General features: G+C 41.4%; 2 protein-coding genes across 2 annotated transcripts; both read left to right on the forward strand.

Moving 5' to 3' along the window:
* Positions 1 to 3,359: 3,359 nt before the first annotated feature.
* Positions 3,360 to 7,711, forward strand: LOC125880676 (hydroxycarboxylic acid receptor 2-like). Its single transcript, XM_049563379.1, has 3 exons — positions 3,360 to 3,498; positions 3,919 to 4,576; positions 5,917 to 7,711. Exons 2-3 carry the CDS (start codon positions 4,160 to 4,162, stop codon positions 6,610 to 6,612), a joined length of 1,113 nt encoding a protein of 370 aa, XP_049419336.1. The 5' UTR covers positions 3,360 to 3,498; positions 3,919 to 4,159; the 3' UTR covers positions 6,613 to 7,711.
* Positions 7,712 to 9,732: 2,021 nt separating this feature from the next.
* On the forward strand, positions 9,733 to 16,073 carry LOC125880638 (stonustoxin subunit alpha-like). Its single transcript, XM_049563284.1, has 3 exons — positions 9,733 to 10,199; positions 11,749 to 13,230; positions 13,616 to 16,073. The coding sequence occupies exons 1-3, from the start codon at positions 10,124 to 10,126 to the stop codon at positions 14,170 to 14,172; spliced, it is 2,115 nt and encodes a 704-aa protein (XP_049419241.1). The 5' UTR covers positions 9,733 to 10,123; the 3' UTR covers positions 14,173 to 16,073.
* The last annotated feature ends 418 nt before the right edge of the window (positions 16,074 to 16,491 follow it).

Below are 16,491 nucleotides of genomic sequence, written 5' to 3' on the forward strand. Positions count from 1 at the left end.
GGGCAGCAGGCTGAGCAAAGCACCCCAGACGTCCCTCTCCCCAGCAACACTTTCCAGCTCCTCCTGGGGGACCCTGAGGCATTCCCAAACCAGATGAGATATACAATCCCTCCAGTGTGTTCTGGGCCTCCTACCAGTGAAACATGCCTGAAACACCTCCAGCGGGAGGCCCCCAGGAGGATCCTGATCAGATGCCCGAACCACCTCAACTGGCCCCTTTCAACGTGAAGGAGCAGCGGCTCTACTCCGAGTTCCCTCTGGATGTCTGACTCCTCACCCTATCTCTAAGGCTGAGCCCAGACACCCCACGGAGGAAACTTATTTCGGCCACTTGTATCTTCAATCTCATTCTTTCAGTCACTACCCAGAGCTCATGACCAAAGGTGAGGGTTGGGATGTAGATGGACCCCTATTCAACACGACTTTTCAGCGCAGCGCCTGCATCACTGCAGAAGCCACACCAAACTGATCCATCTAAAGCTCCATTCTACCCTCATTCATGAACAAGATCCGGAGATACTCTTCCCTGAGGCAGAGGGTGCTAATCCACTGGTTTCCAGCAGAGAACCATGGCCTCAAATTTGGAGGTGCTGACTTTCATCCCGACCGCTTCACACTCGGCTGCAAACCGCCCCAGTGCATGCTGCATTTGTATCATGACTGTTTAATAAAGATAAACAATTTCACAGCTCCCCAAAAGTGGAATCAAAACATCTTGATGGTCCCCTGGTGGCTGGCTGCAGTATAGGTCAGTATAGGTTCCTCTGAGTCTTTAGGATGTCCATGCTACATTCCAGTATCTCTGTTGGTGTCTCACGACAAGACCATCATGGCAGAACTCAAAATGTAGGCAAGCTGTCCCTGCCAGTAGGCGTCTGGCAGTCGGGTTCTATTGGCTGGTGACCAGGGTGGCCTACTGCAGCAGCGGTACAGCTATGACAGCCTCAACGGACCACTCCAACACTCTGTGGTAGTAAGGTAGTTCTTACAACAGTTACAGTGGCCAAGATCTGATTGGAAAAAGTCTTGAATTACCACTCATTTCACTGGATGTCCACACCTGGTAAGCTCAAAGAAGGGCGAGTCTATGACAACCAATCACATCTGTTAAAAGAAAGCATCATACCGAGCAACATGGTCGACCACACCTCCTCACTGAGGTCAAAGTTTCTGTCCTTTCCTTGCTCAGATGTTCACACATCTACAAAGTATTTTTCAAATTATTCAAATAAACAATGGTTGTAATTATATTGTAACAAGAATATCTGTACAGTTTCATCAAATCAATTGTTAACTATAAACTTCACTTTATCAAGATAAGGGAAACCTGACACTGAAAAAAAAACTGAATTGTACGGAGCCATATTTTTGAGCTGTGATTCAGAGACTCTGAATAGTGATTTGCTGGTGTGTCACACATAACAGCAACAACTGTAATCCTGTGATGTCAAAACTTCCTCCACCATTTGTACATTTGTACCCAGACAGGAAACTCATTTCTAAACTTTGAGCACTGTTTGACCTGCAGTGCCTCAGCAGTGACGCATCGGGGACGTCGGTCGGCAGGAAGAAGACAGGAAGTGTGATAGGTCACTGACACAGAAACACAAAACCATTTTATTTGGTTCCTGATTGTCTTGAGATCTGGAAAAATTTTGTTGAATGCGAATCTTTATGGCGGCTTTGGTTTGCATCTTTACCTTTAACCAGTGGTGGAGACTCAAGTCCTTAATTACAGTTTGGAGGTATTTGTACTCTACTTGAGTATTTCCATTTCATGCTAATTTAAACTTCTACTCCATTACATCACAGAGGTAAATATTGTTCTTTATTCTGCACTACATTTATCTGACAGCTTTAGTTACTTTACAAATTCAGATTACTAATACAAAATATAATCAACTAATACATTAGGATGGACTATTGCTGATTAAGTATATAAAGTCATTGAAATGAGCTCCACCTTTACTAGCTGCAACATTAAAGTGATGAACACATTAATGCATCAATAATTATAATACCATCTTACTATACTGTATAGTGATGAAAACTGTGTGTGTGTGTGTGTGTGTGTGTGTGTGTGTGTGTGTGTGTGTGTGTGTGTTCCACGTTTTTCTCCTCACTGACTTGGTCAATCCGTGTGAAATTTGGCACAGTGGTAGAGGGTCATGGGAGGATGCCAATGAAGCAATATTACATCTATTGGCCAAAGGGGGGCGCTACAGCAACCCATTGAAATGTCAAACTTTGAATGGGCATATCTCATGCCCCGTATGTCGTAGAGACATGAAACTTTGCACAGAGATGCCTCTCCTCATGAGGAACACATTTGCCTCAAGAACCCATAACTTCCGCTTATATAGATTTTCCGCCATTTTGAATTTGTTGAAAAACACTTCAAATGGATCTCTTCCTAGGAAGTTTGAGCGATCTGCATGAAACTGGGTGAACATAATCTAGGGAGCAATATCTAAAGTTCCCTCTTGGCAAAAGTTGGAAAACTTCCTAAAACTGAGCTTCTATAAGGCAATGAATATTGCGGAGGGCGTGGCTCATCACATAAAGGTGTAGAACATCTCAAGGGTTTCACCCATCACCACGCAACTTTGTAGGCATATGACCACACATAATCTGAGGGGACCCCTCCATTATTGACCCCATCAAACAAAATGGGGGCGCTAGAGAGCTCATTTCTTATCTAGGCCTAACCGCCATATGGATTTTTACTAAACTTGGTAGATATGTAGAACAGGACGCCTCAAGGTGACTGGAGAAATCTTTCAGAACGTCAACAACCAACACACCCAGGGTACCTTGGACGTCATATGTGGAAAGTTCATGACCAAACGTTGACATGTGTCGAGGTCAGAGTCAGAAGGTGTTGTTTATGTATATGACAATAAAAAGAAACCTTAAGTTAACAGAATAAAAAGCACTGTTTTTCAACACCTAAATAATATTATTAATTATGATAATAATAAATATCTAAAATAATAATAACATAAGCTATTATTATTATTGTTATTTTACGATATAGTGTTGTGTTTTTTGTTGATATTGTTCAGGAAATGCTGAGTTCACCGATGTTGATTCGGTTTAAACATAATGAAACTCTGTACTTGTGCATCTACAGATGAAATGAATGTATTTTATGTATACATATATATATATATATATATATATATATATATATATATATATATATATATATATATATATATATATATATGTATATATACCATGTTAGTCAGATTAGTTTTGCTCCTCAGCCTCTAAAAATGGAAAAACACCCCTGGTGAAATGTCTTAAGAAACAGGCATCACGCAGGATTTCTGATCTTCAACGTGTTGCTGTACTATGTGTACCAGTGCGACTGTGGTAACAGCCTGACGACTGACGGGTGATGAAAGTCGACCACACAGGAACCTCCTCCTGCAGCGGACATACAAATACACAGACGGAGGTTTATGAGCAGTTCATGAATGAAACATCAGAGTGGTGAGTTCTGAATATTTCAGTCATTTAATGTGTGTAACCTGTATACATGAGATTAAAATGGCAAAGAGGTTAAATAAGAAATTACCTTTTCTTCAATAGAAACTCTTTAATGAGCATCATGCTGCAGTAGATGTATACAGTAGATTATACATTCTATACATTTTAAACATATATTTCCACAACATTAGTTTGGTTGTTGTTGAAAAGTATTTTATGATTTATGGTTTTCTAATGTTTCGAATCAATATTACATTTCATCATTAAGGTTTAAACTTCTCTTAAAATGTTCTGAAGATGTTTGATATGAGAATCATGTCTCTACGTTTGGTATAAAAATGCCTTTTCATCTGTCCTGTGGAGAAGTGCAACTAGGTCATGTTCATGTACAAACACCAACATACTCTCTGTTTTTTTCAACAGATTAAATTCAACAGAAAAGGAAGAAGGTGAAAAGAGGAAGTGCTAAATTTCCCTAATTGAGAAACTTTCCTCGGTGTGGTCACACAGTTATTTTCCTCCTACTTAGTCAACCAACAAACCCACAGCTGAAACTAAAAATAATCTCTTTCTAGTCATCTTGCCAAATTCTGCCACCACACTGAATCATCTACTCTGCTTAGAAGGAAGTTAATGATACAACATTAAAATTCAATCAACCAAAATGCTATCAGAGCCAAATGGAAACATCACTGCCTTAGCGTTGAACATGACGACCCCAGCCCCTGGTGGTGGTGGTAGAGGCGGCGGCTGCCCACCGGTCGGTATTCAGCTAGAGGGTTTGATCCTCCCTCCAGTCCTCGCCATAGACGTGGTACTGGGGCTGCTGGGAAACATCATGGCCCTGTGGATCTTCTGCTTTAAACTGAAGTCCTGGAACCCCAACAACCTGTTCCTCTTCAACCTGGTCATCGCCGACTTCCTGGCTCTAGTGAGTCTGCCGCTGAGGATCGATGCCTTGCTCAGGGGCTACTGGGTGTTTGGAGACGGCCTGTGCCGGATCAACCTCTTCCTGATGTTTTCCAACCGCTCGGCCAGCATTGCTCTCATGACCGTGGTGGCAATTTACCGCTACTTTAAGGTAACCACTAGTTCCAGGAGTTTAAGGGCATTGTTTTTTGACTGATTCCCAACTCAACCCAATTGCCAGAACAAATGTTGGCTTTGAATGTTTGTGCAAACCACATGTATATTACATTTTTGCACATTATTATGTAGCGGATACATTGAAACTTCACACTGAAACTTTACTTTTCAACAATGCTTAACATTTGGTTGTGAAAAGATCATATTTTGGCTCATAATCACCAGTTTTGGAGGCACCAGCTGAAAAAGCAGCAATGTCTTGGTAAAAAACAACTACTTTTCTTGGCACTATCCAGTGACAGGTCAAAACACCCACATTTGGTGCCTACAAACACGCTGGAAACACAGCAATGACTCATTAAATAGTAACCAGTGTTGCTGTTTGTCTGCAGTAAAGTGCATTTACATTCAGTTAAAGCTTTGTGTGGAGTCATCCATCCACTGATGTTCAGCTGAGACACTCAAACGATAGAAAGCCGAAGTCTGCTTCATTTTCCCAGGAGCCTCCCAGGAGACTTTGAAATATTCTTTTTTCAAGTGTAAAAATAAGTCATTATATTTAATCCAGTACAGTAGCTGATACTCATTAATCTTTGCTAATTTAAATAAACCCTGTATGACAATATTCATGCTGCTGGAACAGAAGCTGGTTTATAAACACAGCAGCACTTTGCTGTTCTTTGGCACCTTTCATATGTTTTCCTGTGAAAAGTAATGCACCAAAATTTGTACATATCCCACATAATGATGAGCCATTAATTTGTGTCTAACCCAAATTTTGGAAGGCTGCGATCAAGTGACCAATATGCTGATTAAAGTAAAGAAGTACAGACAGAATTATCCTCATAAAGGCGGATTTATAGTTGTGTGACAGCTCTACGTAGAGACTGTGCTGTGGCCTACATAAGTGACCTATGTAGTTGTGGGAATTTATACTTGTGCAGTGGTGAGTCTGTGTCACTGCAGTTACACCTTCAAAACACTAGATGGCGGTGGGGCTACAGCATAGGGTATGCTTGTACGCCATAGATACGGCATCAATTTGATCCACAAGTATAACTTAATACAGGACTTTCCCTGGTGGACTTGCGTTTGGATCAATGTGAACTTTGGATACATTGTTCACCATGTTTATTTTTCTAAACCTAACCGCTTATGCTCAGTATGTAACGTCATTCGTGGGGGCTTGTTCGTAGGATATCATACAAACCGTTGTATAAGGACAGGTTTCACTGTGACTCTATTCAGTCATGTGACAGTATAATATCAGCTCTTCGACACATTTTTGCTCCACATGGTGTGAAATGACGCCCCATCACTGTGCTCTTCCTCCAGGTGGTCCATCCTCACCACCGGTTCAACCGTATGACTAAACGTCAGGCTGTATTCGTGTCACTGTTTGTCTGGCTGCTGGTGATGAGCCCTCGGGTTCCCATGCTGGCTTACAACCACATCAAGGGCAGCGGCGACAAAACCCAGTGCTTCTTCTTCACCTCTTACAAAGAGGCATTGCGGGCCATCATCATCCTGGTCGGCATGCACCGGATCCTGACGGTGCTGGAGTTCTTCATCCCGATGGCCATGCTGCTCTTCTGTTCCATCCGGATCTCCAGCTTCCTGAGGAAGCGACAGATGGGAAAACCAGACAAGGTGCGAAAGGCAATGCGAGTGTGCATTGCCATCGTCGCAGTGTTCATGGTATGCTTCTTACCCACCACGGTGACGACCATCGGGTTGTGGGTCAACCGCTCGTACTTCCCGTCGGACTGCGCCACCTTCTACACCTTCACCCAGCTCACCATCGTGTCTCTGGGGCTGAACTTCTTGAACTCGGCCCTGGACCCCATCGTCTACGTCTTCTCCAGCTCCATGTTCAGGAAGGCCCTGTGCAACTCGTTGCCCCGCGCCCTGTGCTGCAGACAGGATGCAGGCAACCAGGAGAACGCAGTGTCCTCGTCAGGAACTCAGTCCACCACCCAGCAGGAACTCAAGTCCATGAGAGCTGACAGAGGCAGCGAAGACATGGAATGAGCTTCTCCTAAAATAGTGACTGTAGAAAACGTCTCATCTTGTTATTGATTTGTGTATTTTACAGAGTTATATCTGTTTTTGTGTTTTTGATTAGGGATGCACTGATCCGATATCTGGATCGAATATCGGCGCCAATATCATCAAAATAGATGTATCAGGTATCGGAAAATGCAATCTATACCTGAGGCGATCCTTTCCCTTTAAATCTATTGCGACGTGAGCTAGGACATACGTCATGGAGCATAGGAGAGAATCTGCTGTGTGGAGGTATTTCACACTATTTCAACTGCTGTTGCACAATTGTTTATTTTTGTTAAAAATAAATAGTTCATCATTGAATTAATCCGTTTCATCTTGTTTCATTTTATCTTCCGAAAGAACTGTGTAGTCATCAATGCCTGGTGCCTCTAGTCTTTTCTGTACTACAAAGTATATAGCTTTTTAGGTCAACCATGGTATCGGATTGGTATCGGGTATTGGCTGATACTCAAAGTCACAGCATCGGGATCGGTATCGAAACTGAAAAAGCTGGATCGGTGCATCTCTACTTTTGATGCTGTTAAAGATCTGTGATCTTTGTACATTTTATATTATGCTTTTAACATTGCTTTATTACTTTAGTAAGGACACAGAAAAAGGTCCATAGCATCCACATCAAATGAAAAAACAATCATCTATGTGCAAAAGTATGATATAATAATATAATATAATATAATATAATATAATATATATATTAAAAAAACAAGAAATGCCCAAGTTCATATAGAAAGACAAATTCAATAAACTGCGGCCACAAACAGGCTGAGAGCCAGTGGCCCCACATTTGACTGGCACTGCACCATCATGGAAGTTTTAGAAGCAGTCTCATTCCATCATGAAAGGCCACATTAAGTCTTTGCATATTGTTCTTCCTATAGGAGTGCCACAAGTGGGCAGGATACAGTGACGTACAAAATGCTCCATCTTCACATTAACTGAACACATGCTGAATTTGCGAGCGAGCATATTCACTTGACAATATAATGACGAAGATATTTAATCTCATTACAAACTTTAAGAGCAAGACTACAGGAAACAATAATTTTCTGTGTGGTCATAATTTTTTGGTACTGATGTTTTGTATTCGTCCGCAGTGATCCGTCAGATGTTCTCTCTCCTCCTCTCGGAGTGTGTGCATGGAGTTGAGTGTGATTGGATGTTGCAAGGCAGGTGGTGTGTGCTGATTGGGCTGTCCAAGGAGATTGCTGTCACTGGATTGGTGCACTGCAAGACAGAAGATTTTTAAACCACCATCTGATAGAAGCTCTCCCTTCCTTTTCACTCTTCCACTACCTACAGAACCAGAACTTAGACTGTGATTGTGAAACTGTTTGTGAGTACCTGCAGGCCAAACTTCTGAATCTGGTAAACTAGTGGGTGTATTCTGATAACTTTGTCATCTAGGAAAGTTATTTGGTCAGTTTTGAGTAGACGGGTTAATTATTTATTATCAGTTATTAGTGGATTTTCTTGTATTCTTTTGTTGAGCACTGTAAATAGAGCACTTTAAGCAGTTTTAGTAAGAGTGAGAAGCCCTTTTTGTTTGGCACCACCATGTTCTCTTCTCTTGTTTTGAATGGTAGAAGTTTAGGTTAGAAAATTGTCTTTTGCTTCCCTTTTTTTTTGCAGGGTAAGTTTAGAGTCCATTAGTATATTTTTGTTTGTTGTTTTGGGCACTGCTCAACTCTGAAGACGAATAAACTGCTTTCTTTGTTGTTTAAAATACTGTGTAACTGGCCATCCTTGGGAGTGGGAAGAGTGGGGAGGTTCCCTTAGAGTGGGTACGTAACATCTGTCTTCTTTACTTCTAACAATCATAATGTTGCTCTTTTTGGCATTATACTTGTCAAAATCAGCACCTTAGTCTGAGCAAATCTTCAACAGCTGTTATAGGTACTGATCTTCTTAAACTCTTGATTTGCGCCTAAATTTTCCCCTCAAGGTGGGACATTTGAAAAGAAAAACTCTTATCTTAGAGAAAATGGTGCCAGAGGCCACTTGCTGTAATGTTGTGGTCTGTTGGCAGATCCCAGGCGACGCTTGTGAGGAGAAGGAAAGAAAAGTAGGGAAGTAAAGAGGTAAAGTTTGCCTCATCAGGGCAGAGTCTGTATGCACAGACGTGCAGTCAACTTATAATGATCGGTGCTACCGGCTGAAAAATGAAATAAAATAAAATGCAACATTCAAAATAAAGTGTTTCTGGTGATGGTAGTAAAGGGAAAAAATCTTTTTACTCTGTCTTAGAGTTTTGCAAATTCTAAATCATTTGAAAAGGGTTCTCTGTGCATCATCATCCAGCAGCATGCAGCCAAATCAGGTGCCTCCAAGCTCAAGGACAGCGATCAGTGTGCTCCAGTCTTTTCCTCTCGCCTGGATATTAAAAATCATATTGTTCCAGCTCAGTGAAAAATTCAAATCCAAACTCTGTGGCTCCATTATTCCTTCACATTGAGGTATTCTTGTCATCTGTTTGCATCATTTTAGACACATTTTTTTCCACAAAAATCATGGTGACATATTTGGTGTCTTTGGAGACTTCAGGATCTTTTCAAACAGTTTTGTGATGTCCGCTGTTGGTTAAGCAGAGTTTCTGAGATTAAACAGAGAAAATGTTCATAGAAGCCAACGACAAGCTGCAGCTATCAGAGAAAAGCCTGAGCGTCAAGTTGTAATCAAAACAAAGTAAAATCTCTGGCTGTGTTATCTTCTGTTTTGTACTTCACTGCACTTAGACGTGGGCCTCTGCTCATGAGTGGATGGATAATGTGCACCATCTAGTGGTCAGATGATTCACTACACCAGCTGATCTTCCCTCTCTGCTGTCTCACATGTTGAACCAGTTTGGCAACCTCAGATCACATGAACACACGCAGACAGGAATGCTGCAGGAGAGTTATCAGTTTCTCTCTTAACAGTCCCTTTAGATTCAGTAAAGGTCTGCAACCTAATGCAGATCTGTTTTCTTATCCAGCTTGGCTTGGTTTGCTTTGTCTCTTTTGTTTTTCTCCTCTCAGGAACAAGTCCAAGCAGAGTGGAGGTAATCAGCGAGAGGAGGTTCACCTGGGCTGCTGGTCTGGGAAGTCTTTACACCTGGCCTGCTCAGTCTGTTGTTCTCAGCTCCTGCATCGTCCCCTCAGTATTAGTCAGTCGTTCACCTTGTTCAGAACACCGCTGCCAGGCCCCTCACATGTACCCAGAAAAGCGACCATATCACATCTATTAAAGCCTCTCTCCACTATTCTCCAGTTGGAAGTCAAAACTGAGCTGATTTACACATCTTTACCAGCTGAAGACAAACTGGGTGGAGACAATTTTTTGTCTGTATACTTTGGACTGGAAAATACTTTCAAAACTAACGTGCTCTGGCGGTTGTGACACTCATTTCCTGGATAAAAGGTTGGAGGCTGTATCATTGTACACTGACATCTGCTGTTAAATTTTTACCAACAGTGAGTTCTCGTCCTCGATTGACATGGCGGTGGCTGCCCTGGGCCAACCATTTACCTTAGGAATGCTGTATGATGGTCGGAAAGATGAACTTATCCCAGGTAAATCTTGACTGGGAAAACGGGGAAATAAAATAATTACTTACACAGGTATCTATCTGTCTGTGAGTCACCACACCCAGCAGTGATGCTGGGTGTGGTGACTCACCCTCAGGCAACCCTAACACCTAGAAATTATGTTTATATTCACCTGATTTACAACAGCAAATATGTTTTGAAGGAAAGGTTACACCAACTAAATTACGTTTGTTATCGACATAATAAACATGTTGTTAATGAAAATATTTGGCAAGTTAAAAAAAAATTGAACATTTCATTTGTTTTCAACCAAAATTTCCTTTCTTGTAATACAGTATCGTCCTGCAATGACTACAGCATTATTCAGATTTTGATGGTTATGTGAAGGCACTGGCAGCACTTGGTTGAGGGTAGGGAAAGACTGTGGTCTGGTTTAATACAAACAAAGCTAGTAGTGACTTTTGTGTTTATTATTTAAAGAAAACAGTACATTTTCATTAACCCTAACCAAAGTGCTCTGGTGCCAAAGTCTTGAGCTTTATACACTTTTCTTGAATTCCTGGAAAACATGGAAGAGTCTGTTCAATTCCCACACTTAATTTTGGACCATTCAGCACATTTTAACCAAAAATAAAATGGGTTCGGAACCTGAAAGTTGGTTCCCAGCTGGAATAAAAAACAGCAGGTTTTCCTTGATCTGAACAGGCAGCCTTGGCAGCATCAGTGGGCGTGTTATATTTGTGGTTGGAAAAAGAGGATGGAGTCTATGAGAAGTCTACATCTTCTTTATGGTCCGCCATCTTGCTACTACTGATTACATCCATTGTGCATCATACAATGCCCTCTGTTGATGACACATCCTTGATTACAATGGTTCCAGCATCAAGGCATCAAGGTTCCAAGAGTCCTTAACAGAAGAGGTTTAAGAACCAGAGCTAATTTAGGGGGAAAGGGGTACCTGTGATTCTTTTGCAGCTGGTTCACTCAAAGAAACTTTGTTTGTGAAAATATTTCATGCAGTCATTTAGTACCATAACAACAACACTTCCACAGATGTAATGATTGGTTTACACTGTCAGCGGGATGAAAATGATTTTCATTTCCTAATTCCTTTACTTTTTGTTTTTGTTGTACTTTGCTAAGATTATGCAAAGATGTCTGAAGAATGTAAACTGAATATAGATTGAGGACAGCAGATTGTAATATTGATAGAGCTTAAGTTGAATAGAAGCTTAATGCATACAAGACTGTCATCCACATAAAAGTGTATTTCATACAAATATAAGTGTATGGGTTTGAATTGTTTATGCAGAGTGTAAATAGTAAAGGACCTAGCACAGAACCTTGTGGTACCCCTCCTTATTTATCCCAATGGAAGTTGTTTTGAGATTGTATACAGATCACCTGAATTCTATCAGACAAATAAAAATATCTTTTACTGATTCTTTTATCATTTATATTTATTATGTTTTATATTTATATTAATTATATTTATGTTTTATATTTACAAAATACACAAACAAAATACAACATTATATAATTTTGCTTGCTGACACATGCTCTGTGTCTCTAGGTTTCACACTGTGGGATGAAGCAACTCTTCAGAAGAACACAGTTACAAGCTCTCAGCACAGTAGTGAATTTGAGATAACAATATCTGATTGTATTGAAGACAAGTCCTCTCAACTGGACATTGATGCCTCCCTAAAAGGCAGTTTCCTGTGTGGGCTGATCAAAGCTGAGGGATCTGCCAAGTATCTGAATGATAAGAAGAAATTCAAGAATCAGAGCAGAGTGACATGTCAGTACAAAGCTATCACCAACTTCAAACAGTTGTCAATGACTCACCTCGTAACCATGAGCCCCCAACAGATGGATGTTCTTGAGAAGGGCTTTGCAACACATGTAGTCACCGGCATCCTTTACGGTGCAAACGCTTTCTTTGTGTTTCACAGTGAAAAGTTAGATGCCAGCAACGTTAAGGACGTCCAGTGCAGCATGGAAGCTGTAATAAAGAAGATCCCCTCATGTAATGTTGATGGGAAAGTAGAGATGAAGCTGAGTGATGAGGAAAAAGACCTGACCAAGAAATTCTCCTGCAAATTCTATGGAGACTTCATTCTTGAAAGCAACCCTACAACATTTGAAGATGCAGTGAAGACCTATGTACGACTTCCAAAGCTGCTGGGAGAAAATGGAGAGAACAGTGTTCCAGTGAAGGTCTGGCTGATGCCACTGAAGAATCTGTATCTAAAAGCTATTGAGCTGACGAGTGGGGTCAGCGTTAGACTGGTGAGAAAGGCTCAAAAAGCTCTGCAGAACCTGCATGATCTAGAAATAGGATGCAACGACTTTCTGGAGGACAAAGTAGTGAAAGATTTTCCACAAATTCATGAAAAGCTGAGCAGTTTCCAGAAACTCTGTGTCCGTTTAAGATCTGCACTCGAACAGACCATGGCAAAGAAACTTCCATTGATCAGGACAGGAGAGGAAGATGAAAGCAAATTAGAAAAGGTCTTCGATGACGGAAACAAGACACTGTTCAGTCATGAGAAATTAACCAAGTGGACGGATGATAAAGAGAGAGAATTCAATGTCATCAGGTCCTGTGTAGAGATGATGGAGGGAACAAAGATTGTCCCAGATCAGTCAGAGCCGGACAGACAGGTTCTTGCTCCAAGTGTAGATGATGTTTTGTGCTTTGTTTTCACCTCTCTGGAAACTACTGACCCCTACCTTCAGAAACTTGCTCACTATGTGGATCTATTTAAGTTAGACGGAACCTTGGGTGCCACGCCACCTGCAAAAGACCAGTGGTACTTCTCAGAAGAAGTGATAACCACAATGAGAAAAAAAGCCAAAGCTTTCCATGATCTTGCAAAAGCACTGAAGAACAGCAGCAGATTCTGTTTCCTTGTAGCGGCCATTGCAAATGAGAAGTACAAAGGGGCAACCATGTACCACTACAAGAACAGCATTCTGGTCACTGAAGACTTCTCAAAGCCTGATGTCACTGATGTGGAAAATGTAACAGACAGAAGAGATTTACTCTGGTGTAAGTACTTCATTTTTATTGTCAGACAAATAATAGCAAATTACTCTCCTTCAGAAACCTGATTGGCCATAACCTTTATTACTTACTGACTCTGTGTTGCTTTTCTTGAAAATACTCTTGATTCACATTTGAGTTCACATTTGCTCAAGTCCGTCAAAAAATACCCACAATCCAAAATGTTCATTGGTGGCTGCAGCTGTTCCTCCTGTACATACTGGTGGCAAAGAGATCACTTTCTAAAGTAATTTCAGTTAAAGGAGCTGTACATGACATTCAGAGCATATCCACAGCCCCATTTACACTGCCTGTTCAAGGCAGGAATGTCGTGCCATTATTCCACCTGTTACTAGTTAACTTGACTCATGACGTCTTGTTCTCTCATCAGATGCCTGTGATCTCACCCTGGACCCAAACACAGCAAACAACCACCTCGTTCTGTCTGAGGGAAACAAGAGGGCGACACATGGACCACCGCAGTCATACCCTGACCTCCCACAGAGATTCAAAAAGCTTTCTCAGGTTCTGTGCAGGGAGGGGCTTACTGGGCGCAGTTACTGGGAGGTGGAGTGGAGTGCTGGCAACCATGAAGATGTTGCTGTGGGTGTTTGCTACAAAGGACTGTTCAGGAAAGGAAAAGGCGACTGGTGCAGGCTTGGATGGAACGTCATGTCCTGGTGTTTCGGCCATCGATGGTCCCCACTATCTCCAAAGGCTACTCTCTATGCAGAGCATGCTAACGAGCGCCACTCTTTCCCTTTTCCAGCTACCGGCTGCACTCGCCTGGGAGTTTATCTGGACTGGCCTGCTGGCACTCTGTCCTACTATAAGGTCTCATCTGACACACTCAGTCACATTTACACCTTCTCCAGCGAGTTCTCTGAGCCTGTTTACCCAGCCTTCTTGATCTTTCATGATACCAACTACGTGTTCCTGTCTCTGTAAACTTGGCACCACACCACATCAGTTCGTGACAGATCCAAAGTCCTGCCTCCCTTAATTACGGCTAAGTCTGACAAGCTTGACATAAGGAAACATGGCCATGCCGGTTCCATTTAGCCAGGTGCTGCTTCAAGAAGCCATTAGTCAGGACTACAGTGTGCAGTGGAAGGATATCTTTGTGATGCTCCTCTGTCGCAAGGCGTCCCCCAGAGGTCAGTGCTCGGTCCTCTCCTATTCGTCCTCTACATGCTCCCCCTTGGTAACATCATTCACAGCCATGGTCTCAACATCCACTGCTATGCTGATTAAGTCCGACTCTACATCTACCTAAATCCATCACCACTACAACTCACTCCACTCTGACCACCTGCCTCTTTGAAATCAAATCCTGGATGCAAGCCAACTTTCTTTAACTGAACTTTGAAAAATTTATCATGATCATCAACGTTCCCAAATCCCTTGTGAAAACCACTCACAACTTCTGTCTCAGCATTGATAACTCTACTCTGCATTCCTCCTCACACATCTTCAACCTCTGAGTTATTTTCAACAGCAACTTCTCCTTCGAAAACACGTCAGTCAACTCACCAGTGCTGCCTACTGCCACCGAAAAACATAGCTCGTCTCCGCCCATCACCCTCCCCCTCTGCTGCCGAAACTCTCGTCCATGCCTTTGTCACATCCAGATTTGACGACTGTAACCGTGGCCGGCCGATAAAAATCAATAGCTTCGATTAAAAACTACATATAAACACAAAAAATGTTTAAAAATGAATGCAGAGACGATGCCACCTAGGGTTAAAGGAGCCCAAGGACTTCATACAAGGCTACATGGGCTCCTTTAAAATCAGGGGTGACCAGAGTTGAAAAACACAACTGAAGAATTAAAGAACTTATTACATAAAGCTGTAAGATGATTAAAATGTCTCTTAAAACCAAAACACCAAGATTTTCCGCTCTCTGTCTCCCCGTCCCACAATGCATTCAAATCACAGTCCTTCTCTTCACTCATAAAGCCCTCCATAACCACGCCCCCTCCTACCTCACCGAGCTGCTCCAACGCCACACTCCTCCCCACAGTCTCAAGGAACCTTAGCCTTCATCTTTTCTTACAAACAATAATTCATGTCATCTTAAAAATATGTCAGCGACCAACCTGTCTGTCCCCTCCAAATCTCGGGAAAAACTCACTAAAGAAAAAAAAGGGGCCTCACTGTTACTTTAGTGAACAGAAAATAAAATAATAAAAAAATATACCTCTGAAAAACGGTTAAGGACAAATACTCTCTAAAACATTTGAAACTAAATACAAAGTGCAACCTGCACTGGACCTGAATGCACCACAGAGAGTCGGATGCTGTATTCAGGTCCAGTGCAGGTTGCTCATGCTGATCTGTGTGTGTGTGTGTGTGTGTGTGTGTGTGTGAGAGAAGATCTGCTCACACACTGCAAACATGCGCAGAACACAGCGCTCCCTGCCGCACGACAGGAGTGCCGTCTGCAGAGCCCACAGGCCGGGGTGCGCTCGATTTCTTCTTCATATCACACAGTGGGGCGGGGCTTCCCTTTCAAAGCAAATTGGGATTCTTCAACTCAAAACAGCAAAAGAAAACCAGTTCACCAGAATGATTTCTACACTTAATTAGGCTGATACCATAGATCTAATGTCAATTTCTTCATACAATTTTCTGAGTTTTAATAACATAAGTATAAGTTTATCAGCCAAATATGAAGTCATATTTTATCTACACATAGATTATTATCCCTTTTTGTTAACATCCGCTTTATTCCCTCATTGTCTAGGGTCCCACAGATATTAATGATAATTTCTTGATCAAATATACACAAGAAAAGGTAAGAAAGTATTTTTGTTTAATATGTTGTATGGACTTTTGACTTTTTGCAGCTCTGAGACCAAAAATATAAGTGATGTGACATTTTCAGTGATGACATCATCTGTTCCAAATCATGTTTATAAGTATTTCTTAGTCAATTAAGTATCAATCAGTAATTTAAGGTCTGTTTCAAGCTGATAAAGAGGACATGAGGGTTAACCAGGCCTCATATTTTTAAAAATGGACATACTTGAGTTACTGACTGCACAATAATTTGATTGATAATTAAACTGTGCAATACTTTTTCAATAAAATGCATTCATACTGGACATTTTAACTGGTATTCTTATTTAATTCAGATTTATACTCTTCTTATTTATATTAAACACACTCACACTTTTATTGACACTGTGGTTAGATATTGAAGTGTGATGCACGTATCTGTACTTATTTCTTATTTTCTTTTATATCTTCTACATTATAGCAT

Source organism: Epinephelus fuscoguttatus, linkage group LG20, assembly GCF_011397635.1.
Source record: "Epinephelus fuscoguttatus linkage group LG20, E.fuscoguttatus.final_Chr_v1".
In the NCBI taxonomy this organism is placed as follows: domain Eukaryota; kingdom Metazoa; phylum Chordata; class Actinopteri; order Perciformes; family Serranidae; genus Epinephelus; species Epinephelus fuscoguttatus.